Source organism: Prionailurus viverrinus, chromosome A1 (assembly GCF_022837055.1).
Source record: "Prionailurus viverrinus isolate Anna chromosome A1, UM_Priviv_1.0, whole genome shotgun sequence".
Classification (NCBI taxonomy): domain Eukaryota; kingdom Metazoa; phylum Chordata; class Mammalia; order Carnivora; family Felidae; genus Prionailurus; species Prionailurus viverrinus.
The window spans coordinates 109,371,331-109,399,305 of record NC_062561.1 but is presented as its reverse complement, the minus strand read 5'-3'; the positions used below and the strand labels follow the sequence as shown (position 1 = coordinate 109,399,305).

General features: G+C 35.8%; 1 protein-coding gene across 2 annotated transcripts in view; it reads left to right on the top strand.

The window, feature by feature from the left end:
- Positions 1–27,975, top strand: part of MEIKIN (meiotic kinetochore factor) — an 81,167-nt gene that overhangs the window by 3,973 nt on the left and 49,219 nt on the right. For both annotated transcript variants that reach the window (XM_047866322.1, XM_047866314.1), the window contains exons 5-9: positions 2,516–2,653; positions 9,013–9,132; positions 18,909–18,948; positions 20,663–20,727; positions 25,992–26,062. In XM_047866322.1, the coding sequence (XP_047722278.1) occupies positions 2,516–2,653; positions 9,013–9,132; positions 18,909–18,948; positions 20,663–20,727; positions 25,992–26,062 (434 nt within the window). The remainder of the gene's footprint in view (positions 1–2,515; positions 2,654–9,012; positions 9,133–18,908; positions 18,949–20,662; positions 20,728–25,991; positions 26,063–27,975) is intronic.

Sequence of the window (27,975 nt, the reverse complement as noted above, 5' to 3'; positions counted from 1 at the left end):
CACTGCATTTTGCCACTATGTGACCTGGTTCCTCTGCCTCATCCTTTGCTTATTTTGGAAACATTGGCAGCTGACAATGCATGCTGCCAGGATAAACCCTGAGAACTACTCCTAAGGAAAGTGAACTGAGGGTTTAGTTCTTAAGTATCAATGCTGGGACTGGAGTGAGAAGCAGAAGAGAGTCTGTAGTAAATCCAGATTACCACAAGGATAGCAGAGGGAGAAAAAGGTAAAAGAGATAGATTATGCTTGTTAACCCCTGGGTAAAGATGTAGTATGGCTCTCTGAAGTGGAAATTCTGATAAAGGAGGCTTCTAGTGTGTACACTAGCCAGACAATTAAAATAGTGCCCCATTTTACCTACAATACCTGAAACTGCAGGAGGACATCACCATGTAGAACATGGGTTCTCAGCATGTCTCATTACACTTCTAAGAAATCTCCAGAGCTAGGCTGCTGTTTCAGAATTTATACACACTGCTGTAAAAATGCATATTTTTAAGCAGAGATATGAACAGACAACTAGGAACACCCAAACCTTTGAATAAAACCAGTGACACAGAAGAGAGGCAACAAATCAAGCAAACAGAGTAACGTTTGAAGAACTAGAGAAAAACTAAATATCTCTTTAAAGACAAGAGGCCCCTGGATCCATAATATAACAGTCCTATTTTAAAAAATTAATGGTCCTTGGAACATAAAAATATCATCAAATTTAAAAACTCAGTAATTGAGCCTAATATTGAAATGAATTCAGCTCAAAATCAAATTAGCTAGCTAGAAAATAGAATAGAGAAATATTTTCTAGAATATAGTGCAAAAGAGCAAGGGAGCTGCTCAACAAATGCTTTTCCTTACGTCTTTCTTCTTTGCCTGGTGAATATCTACTTATTCTTCAAGAAAAAAAAAAAATTCCGGTGCTGTCTCTACTGGGAAGCCTCTCCTGACCCCTCTTCTTTGTATATGAGTTTTTTCTTGGAAGTTCTGTGGCACTTTTTGTATACTTCTATCAGGACTTAAAACAGCAGTATAATTGCTTTTGTTACTCTTGGATCTAAAGCTGTTGAGAATAAGCACTACCTTTTATGTTCCTATCCCATATTTGGGACATCATATAATTTCAAATGCTTGTTGAATGAGTTTTATACTCTGTTTAGAGAAAATAAACTAACCATAATTATTATTTTGTAAAATTGTAGTTTAAATACACACTATATGTCCTTGGTTACTAGATTTATAAAGTTGATGTGTGAAAGATATAAGGAAATAGAAAATAGTCTCTAATTTACAACTGGTTGTATCCTTTTTTAAAATTTATTTATTTAATTGAAGTTAGTTAACATACAGTGTAGTATCCGTTTCAGATGCAGAACCCAGTGATTGATCGCTTACATAGAACACCGGTTGCTTATCCCAACAAGTGCCCTCCTTAATTTCCATCACCCATTTAGCCCATTCACCCACCCTCCCCTCCAGCAACCCTCAGTTTGTTCTCTGTATTTAAGAGTGTCTTATGGTTTGCTTCCCTCTCTGTTTTTATCTTATTTTTCCTTCCCTTCCCATATGTGCATTTGTTGTGTTTCTTAAATTCTACATAAGTGAAATCATATGCTATTTGTCTTTCTCTGATTGATTTATTTTACTTAGCATAATACACTCTCGTTCCATCCATGTTATTGCAAATGGCAAGATTTCATTCTTTTTGATCACCAAGTAGTATTCCATTATATATATATATATATATATATATATATATATATATACCACATCTTTTTTATCCGTTCATCATTCGATGGACATTTGGGCTCTTTCCACAAAATGGTTATTGTTGATAGCACTGCTATAAACACGGGGGTGCATGTGCCCCTTTGAATCAGCATTTTTGTATCCTTTGGATAACCTAGTAGTGCCATTGCTGGATTGTAGGGTAGTTGTATTTTTAATTTTTTGAGGAACATCCATACTGTTTTCCAGAGTGGCTGCACCAGTTTGCATTCCCACCAACAGTGCAAAAGAGTTCCCTTTTCTCTGCATTCTCACCAACGTCTGTTATTTCCTGAGTTGTTAATTTTAGCCCTTCAGATAGGAGTGAGATGGCATCTCGTTGTGATTTGTATTTCTCTGGTGATGTAGGCTCATTGATTTTTAAATGGAATAACTAGAATTACCCTTTATTCTCAGCTTGTTAGTTTACAGTTAGTGAGTTACTTATATATAAAACTTGTATTTTGGGGTAAAAAATCACAATTGAAGCTAAGGAGCATAACGAATAAATTATAAAACTTGGGAAAGCAATGGAAAAGATTATAATGCATTTTTCTACATAAAAAACAAGTTATTTTCTAAGGTTTAAGTTAAAGTGGTGTACAATTGTATGCTTTTTCAGTCATTTATATAAGTAATTTTACATTCTCTGTATAAAACTGCATGTATATTTCTACATATTTGAATTCTTAGGATTTTGAGTGTGTTTACTGTTGAAACATTTTACCTTTTTTGTTTGTTTATTCTATAGGACAAAGTTTGCAGCATGATACTTCTAGTTCTCTCCTGAGCTATTCATTCACAGACTCTTACACAGAATGCAAGAGTTTTGAAGAGAGTTTAAGTAGTTTCCCATCACCTGAACTCTTCAGAGGATCAGATTATTTAGGTGAGAAAACAATTTCAACCTTAAGCTGACCCACTATAGAAATTGTTCCTTTGTCCACAAATCCTCCAATGAATAATGTTCCTTTTGAGAAGGTGTGCTTGTCTTCCTCATTAAAACTTCCTGCCCTCACTCACTATCCACCGTATTCCAGGCTCAGTCACATAGGACTGTACATCAAAAGCCACCAGATAAGAAAAAGATGAAGACATTAGGGAATGACCCAGAAACAAGCCAATTTGCATTATAGTATCCCAGAGAAGCTCACAATTTGGATGCCCCAATACTTGTAAAAAGATATATCTGAAATGTAGAAGATGTGGTGACTACTTACTTAAATAGAGCATGGTTATTCTTTTGGGTATTTTGAAACTGAGGAACTCTGGAATGGAGGATACTAGGCACTGTTAATAGCAAGGATCGTGGAATTTGAAATGCTGATCCCAATTACTCATTCCCCTGGAGTAGTATCATATGTTCACACCCTTGCCATATCCTTGTAGTGGTGGAATGAACTTTCTCCCTGTTTGGCTTTGGTACAGTAATGGAAATGTGACTTGCTTTGGGCAATAAGATATAAACAGATCTTTGAAATATGCTTAAATGGTGGGCTTGTCCTCTTAAACTTTTAACATTGTGAGATGAATATATCCTAATTAGCTTCTGCCTCCCCTGTGGGGACCCCAGAATGAGAGGTATGGGACAGAATAGTCCCAGACAACCTGCAGACTGCAGGGAGCTGTCCCATCTGATCAGCAGGTCTGTAATCTGAAGCAGACCTGCCTGAGCCAACCAGTACACATCGGAATAAGAAGTAAATGCTTTCATTTCATGCCAATGAGATTTGGGGGTTATTATACATAAAAGGCAACTGTCTCAGATACTGTACTGAATGAAGAAGAGAGGAAATTAAATGAAAATGTACATCTGAATTGTGAGACCTTCTCGACTAATGCCTATTCCCATCCCAACCCAACATCCCCTTTCTCTGCTCAGCTTCCAAAATACTAGCACCCAGACTTGAACTTTCTAGGCAGGAGAATGGAAGATTCTTTCCTAACAAATCTGAGCAACCATAAAGAAAGTACCTAAAGATACTGACCTCAGTACCCCTTCAGTGAAACTGACAAGAACACTCTGCACTGAAACCAACTCTGTGACAAGCCCAAATAAGGCCAGAGATTCCTCTTAGCCTTTTAGGGCTTCCTCTTAAATAAGAGGAGAGCCAAGGATCATCAGTCTTCCTGAGGAAGTCTTCTAAGAAAACACATAGTGATCAAAACAAAGGAAAATACATAGAGAGTGACATCACCAAAATGTTGGAATAAGAAGCCCTGATCCATTCATTCTTCCCTCATGGACACACCAATTCAACAGCAATACATGGACTTTTTCCCTTTGTGAGAAATCTGAAACTGGTTAAAGGGACTCCTGCACCTCAAGCATGTATGGGACCAGCCATATCAAAGCCAACAGGAATTGGCAGGAAACCCCTAAGTCCCATCTTCTTCCTGGTTAGGGAAGAAAAGAACTGAACCATGCATGAAATGTTGTAAATTTTCTGGGACCTTCCCAAAGGATTGGCTAGTCTCTTGCCTGTCTCAGAGTGCTACCCAAGGGAATGACTTCTTTCTCAATTGTCTCAAAGTGCTGATGGGACCTGGTATATTCTAGATGCCTATTGGCCACTGACAACAAATAAGGTGTGTGAGGAAACCTTAAGAGACTCATAGAACACAATTAAACAGAGCAACTTTTAACTTTAAACTTTATAGGAGTCTCAGAGGGTGAAGAGATGAGGGAGGGAGAGAGGGAGAAAAAGAAAGAAGGGAGGGATAAGGGTAAAAGAAAGAAGACGAGAGAGGGAGGAATAGGGAGAAAGAGTAAGGGGCTGAAAGGAGGGTGAGGGAAAAAGAAAGAGAGCCTGCCAGAAAGTTTATTCACAGAAATAATAGCTGCAAACTTACCCAATTTGGGGAAGGAAATGCACGTGCAGACCTAGGAAGCCCAATGAATCTCAGATAAGGTAACCAAGTAAATCCACACAGGGACTCATAAATAATCAAAAGTCAAATTTTGACTTTTAATAATTTGACTGTTTAATAATTTTGACTTTTTTAATTTTGAAAGCAGTAGTAGAAAAGCAACTTGATATGTACACGGGAACCCCTATTAAACTATCATTGGGTTTCTCAGCAGAAACCTTGCAGGCCACAAAGGGTAGAATGATCTGTCAAAGTGGTGAAAGTAAAGAAACTGTCAACCAGCAAAACTATCAATAGAAACAAATAACATCAATGGAATATTGTTCAGCCATAAAAAATGAAATTTTCCACTTGCAACAATATGGATAGAGCCAGAGAGTATAATGCTAAGCAAAATAAGTCAGAGAAAGTCAAATACCATGTGATTACACTCATAAGTGGAATTTAAGAAACAAATCAAATGAACAAGGAGGGGGGGAAGATAAGTCAAGAAACAGACTCTTAACTATAGAGAACAAACTGATAGTTACCAGAAGGCAGGTGGGTGAGGGATGGGTGAAATAGGTAATAGGGATTAAGGAGTATATTTGTCCTGATGAGCACCAGGTGGTTAAAATAAAAACTCAAAAAGAAATGAAGAGATAAGGAGTTTCTTAAACGAAAGCTGAAAGAGTTAATCACCACTAGACTCACCTTACAAAAAAAAATGGTAAAAGGAGTTCTTTAAGTTGAAATAAAGGACTCTAAACAGCAACACAAAAGCATATGAAAATATAAAACTTGCCAATAAGTATATAGATAAATATAATACTGTAACAGTGGTATTTAAATCTTTTAATTCTAATATAAAAGACTAAAGTATTAAAAATAAAAATATGTTAATGGATGCACAACATAAAAAAATGTAAACCATAACATCAGTAACACAAAATGTGTGTGAAGGGAGAAATAAAAGTATAGAGTTTTTGTATACAATGGAAGTTGCTATCTGATTAAAATAGATTGTTAAGACTGTATTTTATATAAGTACCATGGTAACCACATTAAAAATGCCTATAGAAAATACACAAAAGAAAAATAGAAAGGAGTCAAAGCATATCAGTATAAAAATAATCAGTGAAACACAAATGAAGATGGCAAGAGAGGAAAAGGGGTAAAAGAACTATAAGACAAAATAATTAACAAAATAGTAATATTCTTTCCCTATCAATAATTACTTCAAATGTAACCGGTTTAAATTCCCCAATCAAAAGACACAGAGTGGCTGGATGGATTTTGAAAAACAAGGTCTATATGCTATCTACAAAAGACTCTACATTTCAGGACACACATAGGCTGAAAGTGGAGCAATAGGAAAAGATAATCCATATAAATGGTAACCAAAAGAAATCAGGAGTGGCTCTACTTATATCAGATAAAACATCCGTTAAGTCAAAAACTATCACAAGACACAAAGACATTATATAATGATGAAAGGGTCAATTAATCAGGAACATATAACAAATATAAAGAAATATGCACTCAACATCAAAGCACCTAACAGATAAACACTGACAGACCTGAGGGCAAAAATAGACATCCATACAGTAATGAAGACTTCATTACTCCCATTTTCAATAAATAGAAAAACCATACAGAAAATTGACACTTTTTTGAATTCAAAATATATTGTAAAACTACAGTAATTATAACAGTATGGTACTGGCATAAAGATAGACATGTAGATGAATAGAATAGAGAGAAATGATTTTAAACAATGGTGGCAAGAATACACAGTGGGGAAAGAATAGTCTCTTCAACAATGTTGGGAAAACTGGACTTCCATCGCTTCTTGGCCTTTTGTCTAAGATCAAGTGTGGGAAAACTGGACTTCCACCTACAAAAGGATGAAATAAGACCAATACCTTACATCATACAAAAAACCCAACTCAAAATGGATTAAAGACTTAAACATAAGACCAGAAACCATAAAACACATGGAAGAAAACATAGGGGAAAACCCTCATGATACTTAATGATTTCTTGGATGTAACACCAAAAGCACAGGCAACAAAAGCTAAGTTAGACAAGTGAGATTACATAAAACTAAAAACCTGCACAGCAAAATAAACAACAGAGTGAAAGGGCAACATACAAAAAGGGAGAAAATATTTGCAAAACACTTATCTGATAAGAGATTAATGTTAAAAAATATATAAGAAACTCCTATAACTCAGGGGGAAAAAATGAACAAATAACCCCGTTACAAAATGGCCAAAGGACTTGAATAGACATTTCCCCAAAGAAGATATACTGATGGCCAACAAGTATATGAAAAGATGCCAACATCACTAATTATCAGGGATATGCAAATCAAAACCACAATGAAATGTCACCTCACCTGTTAGGATGATTATTATTTTTTAAAAAAGTGGGGGGGATCCTGGGTGGCTCAGTCGGTTAAGGATCCACCTTCGGCTCAGGTCATGATCTCACGGCTCATGAGTTCAAACCCCATGTCAGGCTCAGAGCCTGGAGCCTGCTTCAGATTCTGTCTCTCTCTCTCTGTCCCTCCCCCACTCATGATCTGTCTCTCTCTCAAAAATAAATAAACAAAAAAATAAGTGTTGACAATGATGTAGAGAAATTGGAACACTTGTACATTGTTGTTTGGATTGTAAATGGTGCAACTGCTATGGGGAACAGTGTAGAGGTTCCTCAAAAAATTGAAAATAGAACTACCATGTGATTCACCAATCCTACTTGTGGATATTTATCCAAAGTAATTACAATCAGGATCTTAAAGAGATGTTTGCGCCCCATATCTATTTCAGCATTATTCACAATAGCTAAATGTGGAAACCATCTATGTTTTCATTGATTTATGAATGGATAAAAGAAATATGGTATATGCAGATGATGGAATATTATTCAGCCTTAAAGGGAGGTCCTGCCATATGCAACAACCTGGATGAACCTTAAGAATGCTATGATAAGTAAAATAAGCCAGTAACAGAAAGATAAATACTGTATCATTCCACTTGAATGAGATATCTAAAATAGTCAAATTCACAGAATTAGAGAGTAGAATGTTGGTTGCCCTGGCCTAGAATGAGATAGACATAGGAAGCTGCTATTCAACAGGTATTAAGTATCAGTTTTGTAAGATGAATAGGTTCCAGAGATCTGCTATACAACACTGTGATACACTATACTAAACAATATTGTACACTTACAAATTTGAGAGGGTAGATTGATGTTAAGTGTTCCTACCACAATAAAATTAAAAATTAAAAGTTAAGAAAAGGAACCAAGCAGAAATAGAAACACAAGGAGAAAAAAAATATATTGAAAAAATAGTCTCACTGACATAAAATGTATATTGTGTTCATTAAATAATAATAGGGTGCTATGAAAAAGGAAATATTCAGATCATGAATGCAATAGCAGAGAGAAATTTAGTAGAAGGATTAGAAATTAGGGTTGAGGAGGAAAAAAAAGGAAAATAAAGATGAAACGTTGCTACTCAACAGAGATAAGTTAGTGGAGGAGTATATGATATCCAATATCAAATGAAAGCAGTTTCAGACAAAGATGGTGAAAGAAACAAGAGGAAAATTACCAATGCTATAATGCAAGAACAGTTTCCTAGCATTAAAGAATATGATTTCTGTGTTAAAAGGGTCACACTGTGCCTACCACAATAGATGAAAAACACCAAGATGAAGCATTGTGAAACTTTAGAACACTAGAGAATGGAATGAAAAGAATGAATTTATAGAACTTGGTAAAGTTTGGGATTAAATAGATGTAAAATACAGAGAAACCTAAACTAACAAAAAAGACTGACTGACTCCAGGGGGTAGAAATGATTGTTATGGTGTACAAGAGTAAATAGCATTTTTATGGCAATTTATTATTATAATGTCTATACCGAATATTGATCTAACTAAATATGTAATATAATATCAGGATAATGGGAAGTGTGGAAAAGGTGGGGACAGGGATGTAAGAGAGAATAACCTCATTCTTGTGTAGTGGGAAGTTAATGGAAAGTTTAAAACTGACATCAAGTAATACTAGCATGTTATTTAATGGGACATAGGTATAATTTATACATAAAATATTAAAAGGAACCTCGTAGGTATGCTGTCTGTCTCTTATGTCAATAATGTTTATGGGGCAAAAATCCATGAAAGAAAGTAGATTACAGTACTGAAATAGGCCAAAGAATATTTACTATTCTGATGCCATCAAGACTTGTCTTTTTTCTCTGTCTTACCCAAATCTTTAATTGCCACAGCTTAGTATGGCTGGGGCCTTTGGAGTTGGGGGAGGTAACCTATTACTTGTGTGCTGTTGTTCAAAGTTGTGTGCCATTTCTGCCTGCTGTTTTAGATTGGAAATGTCCCAGGTTGGAAGAACATATGCAATGCAAGAATTCCACTCTTCTGGATACCAGTAAAGCAATAGCAATAGAGAAGGTACCACAGTTTTCAGACCTCTCTGCAATTTTAGGTGAGTTTTCACATTCTTTTTTCTTATGTCACAGAGGAAAACCCTCATCTATATCAGAAAAACAAGTAATTTTTGAATGATTTATAGCTAAGTTTATCAATTAGCATTATCTTTGGCTACAAATAACATAGGGGTCTCCTGTTTTATAACTTTTATTTTGAAGTAATTTTAGACTTGCAAAAAAGTTGCAAAAATAGAGAATTCCCATATACATCTCACCCAGCTTTCCCTAATGCTGTCTTATATAACATTAGTACAATGATCAGAATCAGAAAATTAACACTGGCATAAAACTACTAATTAAACCTTATTTGCATTTCACCAGTTTTTCCACCAATCTCTTTTCTTGTGTTTCAGGATCAAACATTGCATCTGATTGTTACTTCTTCCTTAGTCTACTATAGTCTGTAACAGTTTCTCAGTCTTTGTTTTTCATAATCTTGGTACTTTTGAAGATTACTCATCAGTTATTTTATAGAACGTCCCTCACTTTTGAATTTGTCTAATGTTTTCTTATGATTAGAATGAGCTTATACATTGTTTTAAAGAACACTGCAGAAATGATGTTATGCCTTTTTCAGTACATTGTATTAAATTCTTGATGTCAGTATATCGTATTACTGGTGATACTAAACTTCATCACTTGATTAAGGTGGTGTCTGTGGTTTTCTGAATAGTTAAGTTACTAGTTTGCCTTTGTGCTTAATAAATATCCAGAGAAGATAGTTTGAGACCCTATAAATCCTGTTTCTCCTCAAATTTTCATTCACTGATAATAGTATTCATCAGAGGAACTTGACTATAACAGTTATTATGCTGGTGTTTGTTTAATGGTGATTTTCTATTTTTTGCTTCCCTGCTACATTCACTAATTGAAATTCTACTGTAAAAGAATTGTATCTTTTCTGCTGTTTATTTATTCAGTTGATTATAGCAGTATTAACTCATGAATATTTATTTTATGTGTTAAAATACAATATTTTATTTACTTATTTATATAATTCAAGCATGCACAAAGTTATATAGGTTATATATATTTCAGTGCATTTTGTTAATCACTTGGAGTATAGTTAGACTCATTTGCTAGTGTCAGATTCAATTTTTGGTTTTCCATCCTGATTTGTTTCTTTATTTGAGGAGAAGGGGCTATGTGAAGGTATGTGAAACATTGCTATGGTTCTAAGAGTCAAAGCTATAAAATATATATATATTCTCAGGAAAGCATCACTTCTCCTTCCTGCTACCCTGATCCTATTCCCCTCTTCTTTCTACCCCTTTCCCACCCAACACTTATGGTTTATCTTTCTTGTATTTCTTTTGTATATATTTTCTTATATCCTCTTCTTTATTTCCTTTTTTTTTTTTAATGTTTCATTTATTTTTGAGAGAGCACAAGCAGGGGAGGGGCAGAGAGAAGTGGGGGACAGAGGATCCAGAGTGGGCTCTGCACTGACAACAGCTAGCCCAATGTAGGGCTTGAACTCACAAAACGTGAGATCATGATCTGAGCCAAAATCTGATATTCACCCAACTGAGCCACCCAGGTGCCCTATATCCTCTTCTTTCGTGCATGAAGGTTAGCATATTTATATATACTTTTTTATTTTGTTTTTTTCCACATATTAGTATGTATTAGAAATCACTCCAGCTAGTTTTAAGGAGCTCTTCCTCATGTTTTTTCAATAGCTGCATGGTACTCCACTGTATGGATGTATTTTTGTTTATTTAAGCACTCTCCTATGAATTAGATATCTAGGGTTTCCCCCCAGTATTTTGCCACTACAAACAGTGTGTAAATGAATAAACTTATTCCATCAATAATACAAAAATATATTATATCGTAAAGATAGATTTTCAGAAGTAGGATGCTGGGTCATAAGGTAAGTGGATATATAGTTTTGTTGCGTATTGCCAGATTTTCCTCCAGAAAGATTATACCAGTTTGCATTCCCATCAACATATTCTCATATCCTGTTTCCTCATACCCTCACCAACAAAATATATTGTCATATTTAAAAATTTTTGCTACTCTAATAGGTGAGAAATGGTATCTCAGTGTTATTTTAGCTTGCATTTCCCTAACTGTATGTGAGCTTAAATATTTTTCATATGTTTGAAGGCTATTTTTATTTTCTGTGTGTGTGTGTGTGTGTGTGCATGTATGTGTAGATTTTCTTTTCATGCCTTTTCCCCATTTTTTCACCTGTTTTTTTATTCTTTACCCTCCATTTCCTTTTTTTAAAATTTTTTTAATTTTTACTTAGTTTTGAGAGAGAGGGACAGAGTGGAAGCTGGGGAGGAACAGAGAGAGAGGGAGACACAAATCCGAAGCAGGCTCCAGGCTCCAAGCTGTCAGCACAGAGCCTGACGTGGGGCTTGAACTCACAAACCGCAAGTTCATGACCTGAGCCAAAGTCGGACGCTTAACAAACTGAGCCACCCAGGTACCCCTACCCTCCATTTCTAAGTATATTAGCTATTAAGAATTTTAGCCTTTTCCTAAATGCTCCAATCAAAAGACATAGGGTGGTAGAGTGGATTAAAAAACAAGACATATCTATATGCTGCCTACCAGAGACTCATCTCAGCCATAACGACACATACAGACTGAAATGAAGGGATGGAAAAACATTTACCATGCTTATGGAAATTAAAAAAAAAACTCCAGGGTAGCAACACTTATATCAGACAAAAAGACTTTTTAAAACAAAGACTGTAATAAGAGACAAAGAAAGGCATTGCATATTATAAAGGCATCAACCCAATGAGACAATAACAGTTGTATGTATCTATGCACCCAATATTGGAGCACCTAAATACATAAAGCAAATATTAATGGACATAAAGAGAGAAACTGATGGTAATACAATAATAATAGGGGACTTTAACACCCCACTTAGATTAATGGACAGATCATCCAGGTAGCACATCAATAAGGAAACAGTGTCAGAGTTCCTGGGTGGTTCAGTCGGTTAAATGTCCGACTTTGGCTCGGGTCATGATCTCATGGTTTGTGTGTTGGAGCCTGGGATTAAGGTCTCTGCTGTCATCACAGAGCCGGCTTTGGATTCTTGGTCTCTCTGTCTCTCTGCCCCTCCCTGACCCTCACATGTTCTCTCTCTCTCTCCCTCTCTCCCTCTCCCTCTCTCTCTCTCTCAAAAATAAATAAACATTAAAAAATATATATAAGGAGGGATGCCTAGGTGGCTCATTCAGTTGAGTGTCCAACTTTGGCTGAGGTCATAATCTTGTAGTTCATGAGTTTGGACCCTGTCAGCTGTGCTGACAGCTCAGAGCCTGGATTTTGTTTTGGATTCTGTGTCTCCCTCTCTGTCTGTGCCTTCCCCACTCATGCTCTCTCTCAGAAATAAATTTGAAAAAAAATTGAAAAAAATATATATATAAGGAAACAGTGTCTTTGAATGACACATTACCCCAGATGGTATGACAGATATATACAAAACATTTCATCCAAACAACAGAATGTACATTCTTTTCAAGGGCATGTGGAAAATTCTTTAGAATAGATTAAATGTTAGGCCAGAAAGCAAGTCTGAATAAATTTAAGAAGATTGAATTTATACCATGCATCTTTTCTTCCTACAGCAGTATAAAACTGGAAGTGAATCATAGGGAAAAAAACTGGAAAAAAGCACAAACATGTGGAGGCTAAACAACATAATACTAAACAACTAATGGGTCAACATATAAATCAAAGGGGAAATCAAAAATTACATGGAGACACAAGACAATGAAAATGTAATGGTCCAAAACATTTAAGACACATAAAAATCAATTCTAAGAGAGAAATATATAATGATACAGGCCTACCTGAAGAAACAAGAAAAAGCTCAAATAAATTATCTATTTATTTATAATTATATATCTGTTTATAAACCGGGGCACTTGGGTAGCTCGGTTGAGCATCCAACTCTTGATTTCAGCTCAGGTCACAATCTCCTGGTTCATGGGGTTGAGTCCTGCATGGGCCTCTGCACTGACAGCACAGAGGCTGCTTGGGATTCTCTCTATCATTCTCTTTCTACCCCTCCCCCACTTGTGTGTGCTTGCTCGATCTCCCTCTCTCTCTCTCTCTCAAAATAAATAAACATTAAAAAAAAATTATCTGACCTTAAACCGAAAAGAAATAGAAAAAAGAACAAAGCCAAATATGAGTAGAAAGAAGGAAATAATAAAGTTTAGAGCAGAAATAAATGACGTAGAGACTAAAACAAAAACCAAAACCAATAGAACAGTTCAACAAAAGCAGGAGCTGGTTCTTTGAAAACAAATAAAATTGGTAAGTCCTTAGGCAGACTCTTCAAGACAAAAAGAGAAATGACCCAAATAAGTAAAACCAGAAATGAAAGAGGACAAGTAACAACTGACACCACATAAATATAAGATTGTAAGAGTAGTTTGAAAAATTATATGCCAAAAAATTGGACATCCTAGAAGAAATGGATAAATTTCTAGAAACACACAATCTAACAGACTGAATCAGGAAGAAATAGAAAATCTTAAAGAAACCATTAGTAATAACAAAGTTGAATTAGTACACAAAAGACTACCAAAAAATAAAAGTCTAGGACTAGATAGATTCACAGGTGAATTCTAAAAAATATTTAAAGAAGAGTTAATGCTTATTCTTCTCAAACAATTCCAAAAAAATAGGAGAGAGAGGAAGGAAAGCTTCGAAACTCATTCCATAAGGCCAGCATTACCATGATACCAAAGCCAGACAAATACACCAATAGAGAGAGACAGAGAGAGAGAGAGAGAGAGAGAGAGAGAGAGAGAGAAAAGAAAACTACAGTTCAAAATCCCTGATGAGCATAGGTTTAAAAATCCTCAATAAAATATTATCAAACCACATTCAACAACACATTAAAAGGATCATTCACCACTACCAAGTGGTATTTATTCTGGGGACGCAAGGATGGTTCAATATCACAATCAACATGATACTCCACATCAACAAAATGAAGGATAAAAATCATGATTATCTCAGTAGATGCAGAAAAAGCATTTGACAAAATTTAACATCCATTCATGATTTAAAAAAAAAAAAACTTTCCCTAATGTGACGTTAGAGAGAACATACCTCAACATAATAAAGGCCATTTATGAAAGAAAAAAAAAGCACAGTTAATATCATACTCTATGGTTAAAACCTGAGAGCTTTTCCTCTAAGATCAGGAACAAGATAAGGATGTCCTGTCTTACTACTTTTCTAACACTACAGCATAGTGCTAGACATTCTAGCCACAGCAGTCAGACAAGAAAAAGAAATGAGACATCCATATTGATAAGGAAGAAATTAAGCTATCATTGTTTGCAGATGACATGATACTGTACACGGAAGACCCTAAAGACTTTACCAAAAAACTATTAGAAGTAATAAATAAACTCAGTAAAGTTTTAGGATACAAAATTAATATCCAGAAATTGATAGCATTTGTGTGCACTGATAACAAAGTAGCTGAAAGAGAAATTAAGAAAACAACTCCATGTGTAATTGCACAAAAAATAATAAAATACCTAGGAATAAACTTAACCAGGGGGGTGAAAGACCTGTATTCTGAGGACTGTAAAACACTGATGAAAGAAATTGAAGAGAAATGAGAAGGTATTTCGTGGTCATGAATTGGAAGAATTAATATTGTTAAGATGTCCATACTACCCCAAACAATTTGAAGATTCAGTGCAATCCCTATCAAAATACCAATAGCATTTTCACAGAATTAGAACAAATAAGTCTAAAATTTGTTTGGAACCACAGAAGAGCCCAAATATCCAAAGCAATATTGAGAAATAGTAAAGCTGGAGATGTCACACTTCCAGATGTCAAGATATATTACAAGCTGTAGTCAAAATAGCATGGTTCTGGCACAAAAATAAACACATAGATCAATGGAACAGAATAGAGAGCCGGAAATAAACCCATGCTTATATGGTCAATTAATCTGTGACAAAGAATGCAAGAAGATACAATGGGGAAAAGACTGCCTCTTCAATAAATGGTACTGGGAAAATTGGATAGCTACGTGCAAAAAAATGAAAGTGGACCACTTTCTTATACCATACACAAACTCAAAATGGATTAAAGGCCTAAATGTGAGGCCTGAAATCATAAAAATCCTATGAGAGAACATAGGCAGTACTTTTTCTTACATCAGCCATAATGACATTTTTTTCTAGATATGTCTCTTTGTATGGCTTCAGCTCAGGTCACGATCTCACGGCTTTGTGGGTTCGAGCCCTGCATCCGGCTCTGCACTGGTGGTGCAGAGCCTGCTTGCAATTCTCTGTCTCTCCTTCTCCCTCTGCCCCTCCCCTATTTGAACTGTCTCTCTCAAATAAATAAAAACTTAAAAAAAGAAACTTTAAAAAAATGGGCAGAGTACCTGAATAGACATGTTTCCAAAGAAGACATGCAGATGGCCAACAGCCATGAAAAGATGCTTCCATCATTAATCACCAGGAAACTACAAATCAAAACCACAATGAGATACCACCTCACACCTGTCAGAATGGCTAAAATAAAAAGACAAGAAAAAGGAAGTGTTGATAAGGATGTGGAGAAAAAGGAACCCTCATGCACTGTTGGTAGGAATGTGAATTGGCACAGCCACTGTGGAAAACAGTATGGATGTTCCTCAAAACATTAAAAGTCAAATACTATATGATTCAGTAATCCCGCTACTGGATATTTACCCAAAGAAAACAAAAACACTAATTTGAAAATTTATTGTAGTATTATTTATAATAGCCAAGGTATGGAAGTGGTCTAAATGTACACTGATGAACAAATGGATGAGGAAGATATGGTACACACACACACACACACACACACACACACACATGCACGCACACTATTACACAGCCATAAAAGGTTAAGATCTTGCCATTTGCAACTACATGAATGCACCTAGAGGGCATTATGGTAAGTGAAATAAGTGAGGATGAGAAAGACAAATACCATATGATTTCACATGTGTGGAATCTAAAAAACAAAACAAATTAAAAAACAAAAAACAGAATCAGACCTGTAAATACAGAGAACAAACTAATGGTTCCCACAGGGAAGGGGAATGGGAGTGTGGGCAAAATGGGTTAAGGGGAGAGGGGATGAGATACTTGGAGTTTTGGAATGAATAAGTCACAGGAATAAAAGTCACAACATAGGGAATGTAGTTTGTGGTATTATAACAGCATCATATGGTGACAAGTTAGCTACACTTGTGGTGAGCATAATATAATATTTAGAGAAGTTAATTCATTAGGTAGTACACATGAAACTAATACAATGTGTTTCATCTATACCTAAAAAAAAATTTTGTAAAGAATATTAAGGGCTCCTGGGTAGCTCAGTTGGTGTTAAGCATCCAACTTCGGCTCAGGTCATGATCTCACGGTTCATGGGTTCAAGCCCCACATCAGGCTTTGTGCTGACAGCTCAGAACCTGAAGGCTACTTCGGATTCTGTGTCTCCCTCTCTCTCTGCCCCTCCCCCCACTTATGCTCTGTCTCTCAAAAATAAATAAACATTGGGAAAAAAAAGAATATTAGTCTTTTGTCTGTGGCTTATTTGTGAATATTTCCCCAAGTTTGTCGGTTGTCTTTTTGTGTATGTTGTTTTTGTCGTGCAAAAAAGGCTTGTTTATACTAGATTTACTTCTCTTCCCAGGCCAGAGTTAGTGTAGCATCTCACTAATAGCATTAAGATCTTATACTCTTTCTGTCTTTCTACTACCAAGTGTGTTGGCTTGTTACCCCATAGTTGTAGGATGGTTGCTAAGCCTTTAGGCATCACAACAGTGTTCCAGGGAAAAAGAATTAGAAAAGGCAGTACTAGCCACATACATCTCCTTTTATCAGAAAAGCAAAAGCTTTCCAATTAATTCCCCAGCAGACTAGGTCTATTGGCCAGGACTGAGTCCTGTATCTCCTGACTACTTGGAAGTCTTCTTTGATAAAGTTTATAAAAACCCAAGTATTTTATTCTTCTAGCCTCTATAGTGGTAGAAAGGGGAAAATGTATAAGAATAGAGAGGGGGAATAGCAATGGATGTTGTCAGCTCATCTATCAGAGCCTCACAAAAAGGAGGGATAAATAATATCAAAGAATTAAGCATTGGTTATGGGGTCCCTTATGGGAGAGTTGGTATCTGTCTGGATGGCAGTATTTCTGACAGTTTGAAAACCTTGTGTTATGTTTACTTTGGCAACTCCTTTGCTGATAATGAAGTGCCCAAAGAAGCAGCCTGTCTCTTTAACAAATGTTTCATTTAACTTCTTTGTCCACTGTAATGATGACAAAAAAGAAAAAGAAAGAAGAAAAGAAAGAAAAAAATTAAAAAAAAATCAATCCTACCTCATACTTTATTAGGTTAAAAAATGAAATTATTACCACATATACCTGAAAAATCTAGCAGTATATCATATGCAATTACAACTTGATCCAGGATTTCTTTTTTTAAAAAAAATTATTTTTAATGCTTTTATTTATTTTTGAGAGAGAGAGACAGAGTGCCAGCAGGGGAGGGGCAGAGAGAGAGGGAGACACAGAATCTGGAGCAGGCTCCAGGCCCTGAGTTGTCAGCAGAGAGCCTGATGTGGGGCTCAAACCCACAAACTGTGGTTTGACCTGAGACAAAGTTGGATGATTAACCAACTGAACCACCCAGGAACCCTAATTCAGGCTTTCAAATGGTATCAGTAGGACCCAATTCCTTTCCATCTCTCAGCTCACGGCACTAATGTGCAAACTGACCTCTCAGCTAACCTCCCTTCATATAGTAGCTCTTGTTAGGTCCAGGCCTATATACTCACAGCCTCAAATCCAGTGAACAAAAGTGCTTCTCTTTCCCAGTGATTTGAACAAAAGTCCTGGTCTTATACCTTGGCTTAAATTATTTCATATGCTTATCCTTGAACAGTCACTTTGGGCAGAGAGATGCAGGGCTCCCATTGTACTGAGTCACAGACCCTGTCTTGATTATCACAAGGAAAAGCAAGAGACTATCATCAGCAAAAGCAGAAAGTAGATGCTGTTCGCTGTAGTCCTTTATATTTTGGGAACCTCCCTTTCAGAGAAATACTTCTAAATGATTAGTAGGCATCATTCACTTCACTTTTACTAAACTGTAAAATTCTAATTAAATGTAAGCAGAGTTCTGCAGCTTATTAGGGTCATATTCTTCAGAAGACTACTCCCACAGTTCTTTATAGACCTAGTAATATAGAGTGCCTAGACAGCAAAATATTGACTGGTAGGCATTGTCTTGACTAATAAGTCTACTAATATGTGTATCTATATTTGTACTGGATTAAGAACCATGATATCTGAGTTTAAGTTCCAGGTAGGCAGCTGTTAGTTTTATCACTTGACCAGTTATTTTATATATGTATTGTGGGAATAGTAAATTGTTATATTTACCTTGTGGGACTGTTGTAAGAATCAAGTAGATAAAAGATTGGAAAGGACTTCAAAAATTATAACTAACTATCCAAATACAGGCAGATGGATTCCTGCATCTCATAAAATTTCCTAACAATTTTATTTTATTTTGGTATTTTGAAAATACTTCTACATAATTTAAGTGGCAGATAAAAACAATACAAAACAATAAAATTATAAAAATAAACTGCACTATCACCATATATTTTAGAGAAAATATTTACTTTTAGCTAGAGTAATTTTGGCCTCTGGTCTGTGCTTGAATTATATTTCTAATAGATTGGTGTTTTGTTTGGTTTTTTTCCTTTCCTAGGTCCCTCCTCAGAAGACTATCAGAAATGCCATAGAGAAATGTAAGAACTAATATTTTATTTTAAAGTTGTCGAGCTTTTGAAAACCCTGTGTTATAATAGTTATATAGCTGGAATGATTGTTAGCCCACAAATTTAGGTATTCATTTATTCATTGTTTGTTGAGGAATCATTATGTGCCAGAAATATTCTTACAGGTAGAGATACATTGTAATTAATGAAATAGATTAAAAACAAAATCTCTGCCCTCAAGTCCACATTCTACTTGGATGAGATAGACAATAAATGAATGAACAAATTCATTCTGTTCTATATGGTAATGAATGCTATGGATAAAAAGCAAGATGGGGGCTAGAGAGTATTGGAAGGAAGGTTCACTATTTTAAGTAGTGTGGTCAGAGAAGTCATAAATGAAATTTGAGCAGAGACATAAAGAAGGAAACAGAGAAAGACATGTAATTCACAGGAAAAAAGAGGATTCCAGGTGGAGGGAATAGCTGAAGCAAGGCTCTGAGCCAAGAAGGCCTGGGCTCCTGGGATGGAGTGTGGGAGAAGGAAAAAGAAGATGAAATGAGAGAAAAAGCCATATCATATAAGTCGTGGTAGCTGAATGTAAGTGGATTGGAAAGCCTTTGAAAGGGTTAGAAGGGTAACATGATATGGCTTAGGTTTTAAAAGAATCACCCTGGCTACTGTGTTGTGAATAGATTATGAAGAGACAATTATAGTTATAGTGAGATATAGTTAGGAGACTATTGTCCTAATCTAGGCAAGAGATACTGGACCAGAGTGGTAAGAGTATAGGTAAGAACTAGCTTTTGGAACAAAATCCAAAGAATTTTGGATATATTTTGAAAGCAGAACTAACAGGGTGGTCTGTTATTCATTGATGGAATGAATGGTGGGGTATGAAAGTAGTCAAGGCTGACTCCGCACTTTTGGCTTAAGCAACTCGAAGATGGGAGAGACTGAGGAGAAACATTCCTGAGCAAAGATCAAGAGCTTGGTTTGCGGCATGTAGACTGAGGGTAGGGTGTGTGTGAGAGCGACAGTATCTAAATTCAAGGAGGTGGTCACAGTCTGGGGGTGGTGTCGTTTCTAAAATAGAAAAGGACATTAATTTTTAAGAAGTATTATCTTTCCTGTTACTTGAGATTCTTACCTCAAGAATCCTAGGAAACAAGATTGCCATTCTGTTTTGCATAAATGAGGGAACCAAGAATCAGGACAGGTTAAGTAACTTTTCCAAGGCCAGTAGCAAAACTGGCCTTTAAACTCAGGTCTTTCTGATTCTAAACATTGTACCTTGTCCTCCATATGTATTGTCTCACACTGAAAAGTATATAAATGTATTACCTTTTATTAAACTATTTGTTCATATAGATATGGTAACATTTTCTTAACCAGTTGTGTTCTTTCTACAGATATTTTATAGTATACAAATGTTATTATTGTATGGACGCCTGGGTGGCTCAGTCATTTGAGCGTCCTGACTTCGGCTCAGGTTATGATCTCACAGCTTGTGAGTTCGAGCCCTCCATCGGGCTCTGTGCTGACAGCTCAGAGCCTAGAACCTGCTTCGGATTCTGTGTCTCCCTCTCTCTCTGCCCCTAACCCACACGCATTCTGTCTCTGTCTCTCTCAAAAATAAATAAACATTAAAAAAATGTTTAATGTTATTATTGTAAAGATTATTTGAAGATTCTCTACAGTTACTGAAAAATTGAGACTAATCATTAATTTGTTCCTATTATAGAGTGATGACATTAAGCGACCAAAATATTTCTCAGAAACCAAAGAATACTTTGCATTCAGAATCAGGTAATAAACAGTGAAACTAATCATTTTCATAATTCTGTATTTCTTTATTTTTGTGATAATGCAGTATATTTTTAGAAAATTGGTAGCCCAGGAAACTGAGTGCTTTTTAGCTTGGGTATATTTTAAAAAATGAAGATATGTGAAGTTAGAAAGATATGTGTGTCTTTAACTATCACTAAAATACCCATTATTAATTCATTTCATAAACATTTACTGAGTATATACTCTGTATTAGGTGTTGCTATATATACCAGTAAAGAGTAGTATTAAATCCTTGCCTCCTAAGTTTCAGTCATGGGAGAGGAAGATAATCAGTAAACATTTATATTGCAATTATGTGTGATGATTGAAAATAAAAGGATAAATACAGTGTCTTGCATTATAGGCACTCTATAATTAAGTCTATTATTGGAATAAACTTCAACATTTCCAACCTTATTAATTCATGCTGTATCTCAGATTTCTATTTTTATTTCCTGAATCAAGTTTTACAGCATTTATTTGTGGGTAAACAAAGAATTGCTGGTTTTACTCTTAATAGGCAAGTTTGTATGAACTAAAAGAAAAAAATAGTTTTTTGCATCATTTTCACTTTGAGAAATACTGCTACTGAGTATTTTCTAAATGTCAAGTATTATGTTAGGATTTCTGGGTATAAAAATGATGAAAATAGTTGCTCTTTTAAGGGAAATTAATCAAGTGATAAAAACTAAACTTGTAAAAGCACCCATCTTCCAAAGGAGTAGCATCTACTACGCTGGAGGGTGAGCATTAGAAGAGGAATTTTTGTATAAATCTAAGAGTAAGGGAGCTTGTGAACAAGAGAAGAGAGGCTATCAAAGTGAAAGTAGTAAGGGTTCCAAAAGCAATCATGATTTTACTTAGGTCTTGCCCAATAAAAAGTTTTCTTTGGCTGTGGAAAATACTATTTATAAAGCCTGATAGTGAGTCAGAACAGTGATTCTGGAATTATGTATGCTTTTGTATTCTTACTTCTATGTGGTTGATTAACTTGAAATTTAAAATTAAATGACATCTTACTCAAGAATTACTTTTTACTTCCTTAGTTCAACAAATCCAACTGTGTTCCTATGTCATGTTCTTTACTAAGTGTTAGAAACTTGTCTAGTCATAGAGACAAACATAAACAGGTAACTACTTCCCAGGTAACTCCTGCACAGTCTGCTTTGCAATCTAATCTGCCACTATTAGCCATTAAATGTGGAAGTTCTTCAAGGCCAGTTCCTAGATTTTAATCTTTTTAAAATTTACCCCTAATATGTACAGGTATTCTATAAAAAGCAGGGTCTCCAAGTTTTCTCTCAATCTAGACTTTCTTCTGAGAATAAGACCCTTATATGTAGCTGCCTTCTGGACATTTCCCCTTGGATGTTTCAGAGATAACTTATCACACCATTCATTAATTCCATTCATTCAACAAATATTCTTTAATCACCTACATTGTGACACAAAGTTTCTTAGTTGCTGGGGAACATGACCGAGTCCTTGCCCTAACAGAGCTGCTTTAGTGGAGGAAGAAAGATAATAAACAGAGAAACAAATGAATATACATCAATATTAGAATAAAAATAAAGCAGGGTAAAAACAGGGTATGAGTAGGGATGCAATTTTATGATTTTTTTTAAGTTTATTTATTTTGAGAGAGACTGTGTGAGCAGGGGAGAGGCAGAGAGAGAAGGAGAGAGAGAATCCCAAGCAGGCTCCATCCTATCAGTGCACATCCAGACATGGGGCTTGATCCCATGAACCACAAGATCATGACCTGAGCCAAGATCAAGAGTTGGACCCTCAACCACCTGAGCCACCCAGGCGCCCCAAGGGATACTATTTTATTGTATTTTTAAATTTTATTTAATTTTTTATTTTTTTATATAATTTATTGTCAAGTTAGCTAACATACAGTGTATATGGTGTGCTCTTGGCTTTGGGAGTAGGTTCCTGTGACTCATCACTTACATAAAACACCTAGTGCTTACCCCATTAAGTGCCCTCCTCACTGCCCATCACTCATTTTCCCCGCCCCCACCCCCTTCCACCCTCAGTTTGTTCTCTGTATTTAAAAGTCTCTAGGATAAGCATCTCTGAGGAGATGATATTTGTACAGAGCTTGAATGTGGGTCATGTGAAAATCTGTGATAGAGTATGCTGGCAAAGGGAACAACAAGAGAAAAGGTCCTAAGATGGGAATGAGCGCAGCATGTTTGAAGAAGAGAAAAGAGGTTAGTATGACTGGAGCAAAATGAGTTTAAAAAAAATGAATGACTGCAGTTGTGTTGAGGGCTAGTCAAGTGGTATAATATAGAGTCTCCTATGCCATCGTAAGGAGTAAGAATTCTATTCTACATGTGCTGAGAAGTGGGATGATGTGATTGGATACATATTTTTTTATAATTTTTAAATGTTTTTATTTATTTTTGAGAGACAGAGAGAGACAGAGCATGAGTGGGGGAGGGACAGAGAAAGAGGGAGACACAGAATGTGAAGCAGGCTCCAGGTTGTGAGCTGTCAGCACAGAGCCCAACATAGGGCTTGAACTCAAGAACTGCGAGATCATGACCTGAGCTAAAGTCAGACACTTAGCTGACTGAGCCACCCAGGCGCCCCTTGGATACATATTTTAGAATAATCACTCTGGCTGCTATGTGGAGATAGACTAAGAAGGCAAAGAGACCCTGTTAAACTATTGTAGTGGTCAGGTAATGGTATGAGACTAACGTGGTAGCAGTGGTCTGATTTGGAATATATATATATATATATATATATATATATATATATATATCTTTAGTGTTTTATTATTTTTGAGAGAGAGACACACACACATTATGAATAGGGAGGAGCAGAGAGAGAGGTAGACACAAAATTCAATGCAGGCTCCAGGCTCTGAGCTGGTAGCACAGAGCCCAATGCAGGGCTCGAACTCATGGACTGTGAGATCATGACCTGCCCGAAGTTGGATGCTTAACCAACTGAGCCACCCAGGTGCCCCCAGAATATATTTCAAAGCACTAGGATTTTCTGATTAATCTGTATGTTGGGTAAGAGAAAAATAAATGTCAAGGATGAGTCTAAGATTATTGGTTTAAGCAAGTGGATGAATGATGGTATCATTTCTTGAGAAAGCACTGGAGGACAGAGCAAGTTGGGAGGATAATTAAGAGAATTTGGTTTCCTTTTGGGATGAGCACTGGGTGTTGTATGGAAACCAATTTGACAATAAATTTCATATTAAAAAAAAAGAATTTGGTTTCAACATTGAATTTTATCTCTCTACTCCTGTACCTAATGTTTCATGAAATGATGCAGACAAAAACATGTATGTGTTGTGTAATTCCATATATATGAAGTTCAAGAACAGACAAGACTATTTTGGGTAGTCGAAGTAAGAATAGTGGTAATCTTTGGAAAGGGGGTGCTGAATGGGAAGGAACATATAGGAAACTTTTGACATGTTGGAATATTTTATATCTTGATTTGGGTGGTGATTATATGGGTGAATACATACATATTTAAGATTTGTGCCTACTATTGTGTACCTAGAGTTCTTCAATAAAATATTAAAACATTGAGAGACTTATTAGCCTTCAAGTAGAGATGTAATGAGAGCAGTTTGTGATACAGGAGTCTGGAGTTTAGGGCAGAGACTGGAGCTATAAATAAATATCTGGAGTCAAGAATATAAATATTTTAAAGCCATAGGATCAGATGAGATCACCTAGGAAGTGGCATAGAAAACAAACATGCAAAAAGAATGTAAATGAAACACTTCAGCATTTAGAAGTAGCTGTAACAAAAGTTACCGAGAGAATAAATAAAGCAGGAATTGAGGACTAACCTGGTCTTCCACTAGTGTCTTCCATCTATCAAGTGTAGCTTAGCAGACTGGAAACATCGGGATCATTCTTGACACCTTCCTCTTTGTTACTTCTTAGACTTAATCTATTACCAAACCTTGGTACCAATTTTATCTCTTACGGAATTCTGAAACCTACTACTTCCCTCTACTTGAGGAGATGAAGATGAGTGAAGTGGTTAGTCTCAAGGGTTGCCAGATTTAGCAAGTAAAGATGCAGAATGGTCAGTTAATTTTGAATTCAGATAAATAATTTTTAATATAATTATGTCACAAATATTGTATATGCTTGTACTATTACATGGCATATACTTATACTAAAAAATTATTTGCTTATCTGAAATTCAAATTTAAATGGGTATCCTATTTGTGTCTAGAAACCTAATTAGCCTCTGCAACGAGGCTGGGAATGTATATGTATTATAGGCAGGCATCAAAAAATCAGGATTTTATATGCTAAGTTAAAAAGCTTGAGTTTTAACTGGAATGCAGTGGAAAGCCTTGGGAAATTTTTAAGCAGATGATATTAGACTTGTATTTTAGGTATGTAACAGGGGTAGTGGAGTACAGAGGGGCTAAATTGAAAAACTACTGAAATAATCCGAAGGGAAATCTCTTGTTGCCTTAAAGCAAGGTATTAGTGTTAAGAATAAAGAAAAGCCAAATTTGCATATTAAGTACATATGCTAGGTAACATTGGCAGAAAGCAGACAGTCAAAAGATTTTTGTTGCTTTTTGGATTGAGTCTGGAGAGTGAAAAAAAAGAGAAGAGTCAGGACTGAGTAGGAGCCATGAAAGGGATCAGAGGGAAAATGTTCATGCTTGTTGTACTGATGTCCAATAAGGTAGGGCAGGAAAGGTTTCTGCTCATATTTGTGGGACCTGAAATTAGATTCCTGTAGGTTTGGGAGTAAACAGGAGGAGAGGAAGTTATGTTAGTATATGTGGACATGCCTGTGGATAAGAGGAGAGAGAGGATATAGCATGAAGGGGTATTGGGTACAGATAAAGTTTTTGGTAAGATCAAAGAGTCCTGACTATATTTTAAATGTTGATAGAAAAGGTGCAGTAGAGAAGTTTCAAGAGAGCCTGAAAATACAGGAATATGGAAATGAAAGGATAATTAATGAAGAATTTTAATCACACACACCTTTCTCTATTAATTGAAAAGTAAATATTTTACATAGAGCTTATTTACTCCTATGAAACCTGGGACTCTTATCTGTAGCAAGTCAGATTATTCAACATATATTAAGTTTTTCTTCTGAAACTATTACAGAGATGCAGTCATTGAAATCAGGGTTTTGTTTTTCAAATTTGAGTTCTATTTTCTATACTTATAGTTAAGGAGAGGTTAAATAATTAAAATATTGAAGTATCTTTTTCTTTACAGATAATGCAGCTTGTGAAGTTTTGCTTGCTGAGAAAACTTACCCTTCAGCACCTGAAAAAACAAAGAAAAAAGCAAGTATTAAAGCAGAATAACTACATAAACCATAAATTTAAATAATATAGAGCATATTCTTAACTAACAGTTTTATAGGAATTATTTTTCAGTTATTTAAGTCAATAATTTCAAATATTTTTTGAATTTAGTAGTTAATATTATTGTTACTTGAATATATACTCTATATAGGTTTAGTGAAAGAGAATTGAAATTTACAGATTTTCCAGATTTCTTTTGGATAAGTGGATGTCTATTAAACATTCATTTAAGGTGAAAATAAGACATTTGCTGTATGTCCACAGCAGTGTTTTCTGCTGAGGAGTATTTGTGAATTAGTACTTTAGTCCTAGAGTCTAGAGGTCTTTGGGGAGGAAATTGAATTTTGTTTTGTATGTAATAGAGCTAATATTTGAGTGAGTATTCAATGCTAAGCATTATTCTAAGCACTTTTTTATAAATTGTATCTTTTCCTTATAGCATTCCTATCACCTAAGTTTTTGTTTTGTTTTATTTTGTTTCCACCCATTTTATAGCTGAGAAAAATGAGATCTAGATATTAATTAGTATGTTTGCAGAGTTTGTGGCAGGTCTTTCTGGATCTAATCCTGTATTCTTTACACTACACTTTACTGTCATTGTATACATTGGGGATAAAATTGCAAAAGGGCAAGACTGTCAGTAGGAAGACTCCGTAGTATGAAGTTGCAGATATTTTAGGTGCAAGATTGTGGTGGCTTTGGGGCACGTAGGTGGCTCAGTCAGTTAAGCATCCACTTTGGGCTCAGGTCATGATCTCGTGATTTGTGAATTCAAGCCCTACATCAGGCTGTCTGCTGTCAGTGCAGAGCCCACTTTGGATCCTCTGTCTCCCTCTCCCTCTGTCCTTCCCCTGCACGCAATCTCTCAAAAGTAAACATTAAAAAAAAAAAAAAAAGATTGTGGTGCCTTTGACTAGGGTTTTTTGTAGGAGAGATGGAAAAATAAGCATGGATTCAAGATAATTATGCCTGTAGAGTTCATGAATCGGATATAGAGGGTAAAGGAATGAGAGGTGTCAAAAAAGACATCTAGGTTTCTGTCTTAACCAGCTTTGGTGGATAAAGGTGCTATTTACTGTGATAGGAAAGGCAGGAAGTTTGAGGGCACCTGAAAATGAAAATGTTGGAAGGACCATTGGCTACAACTCTGCAGGTTAGGACAGAAAAGAAGTGTACAGTGTTTTAAATTCATAGAAATAGATGAAAGCACGTTAGAAAGAATGAGTATCTATCAAGTGAGGAAGAGACAAGAGTCCAGAATCACTCCTTGGAAAGCTTTATGGTCAGGTACAAAAGTAAGAATGGACAGAGAAAAGGAGGGAAATAAACAGAATATGGTATCATAGAAGACAAGAGAGGAGAGCATTTACTCCTAAAAGAGGGAGTGGTTAACAATGCTGAATGTTGCTTGGAATCCCAGTGTTATAAAGAACTTTATAAAATTGGAGGACTTCAAATTTCTGGTCTAGCATGTAAGGAACTTAGAAGTCATCTCTCTGTCCTAACAAGTAAAAAGCTGAAGAAAGTGAAAAATCAACAACTCTTTTTAGGCATGTCAGAAAAATAAGGTCATAGGCTAAAGTGCTGCCGTAAAACTTGGAAAGACAGGTCAGTGGATATAGAGAATCATGACTTACTGGAACAGAAATGTGTGAACAGAAACCTCCCTGAGAACCAGTGCTGGAATGGGAACCAGTGCTAGTGTGATTGGTGAGTTGCTGGAGGCTCACTGAGGACAACACTGAGAGTTAAAAACTCAAGAGGAACACAGTCATAAGGGGGCCTCAATAATTTTATGAGTTTTACCTCTAGGAGGGACCTCTACCAAGTCCTCACAGTAAATATCAAAGAAAAATCCCCTCATGCTTTTAGTAGTGAGGAGGGAAAAAGAA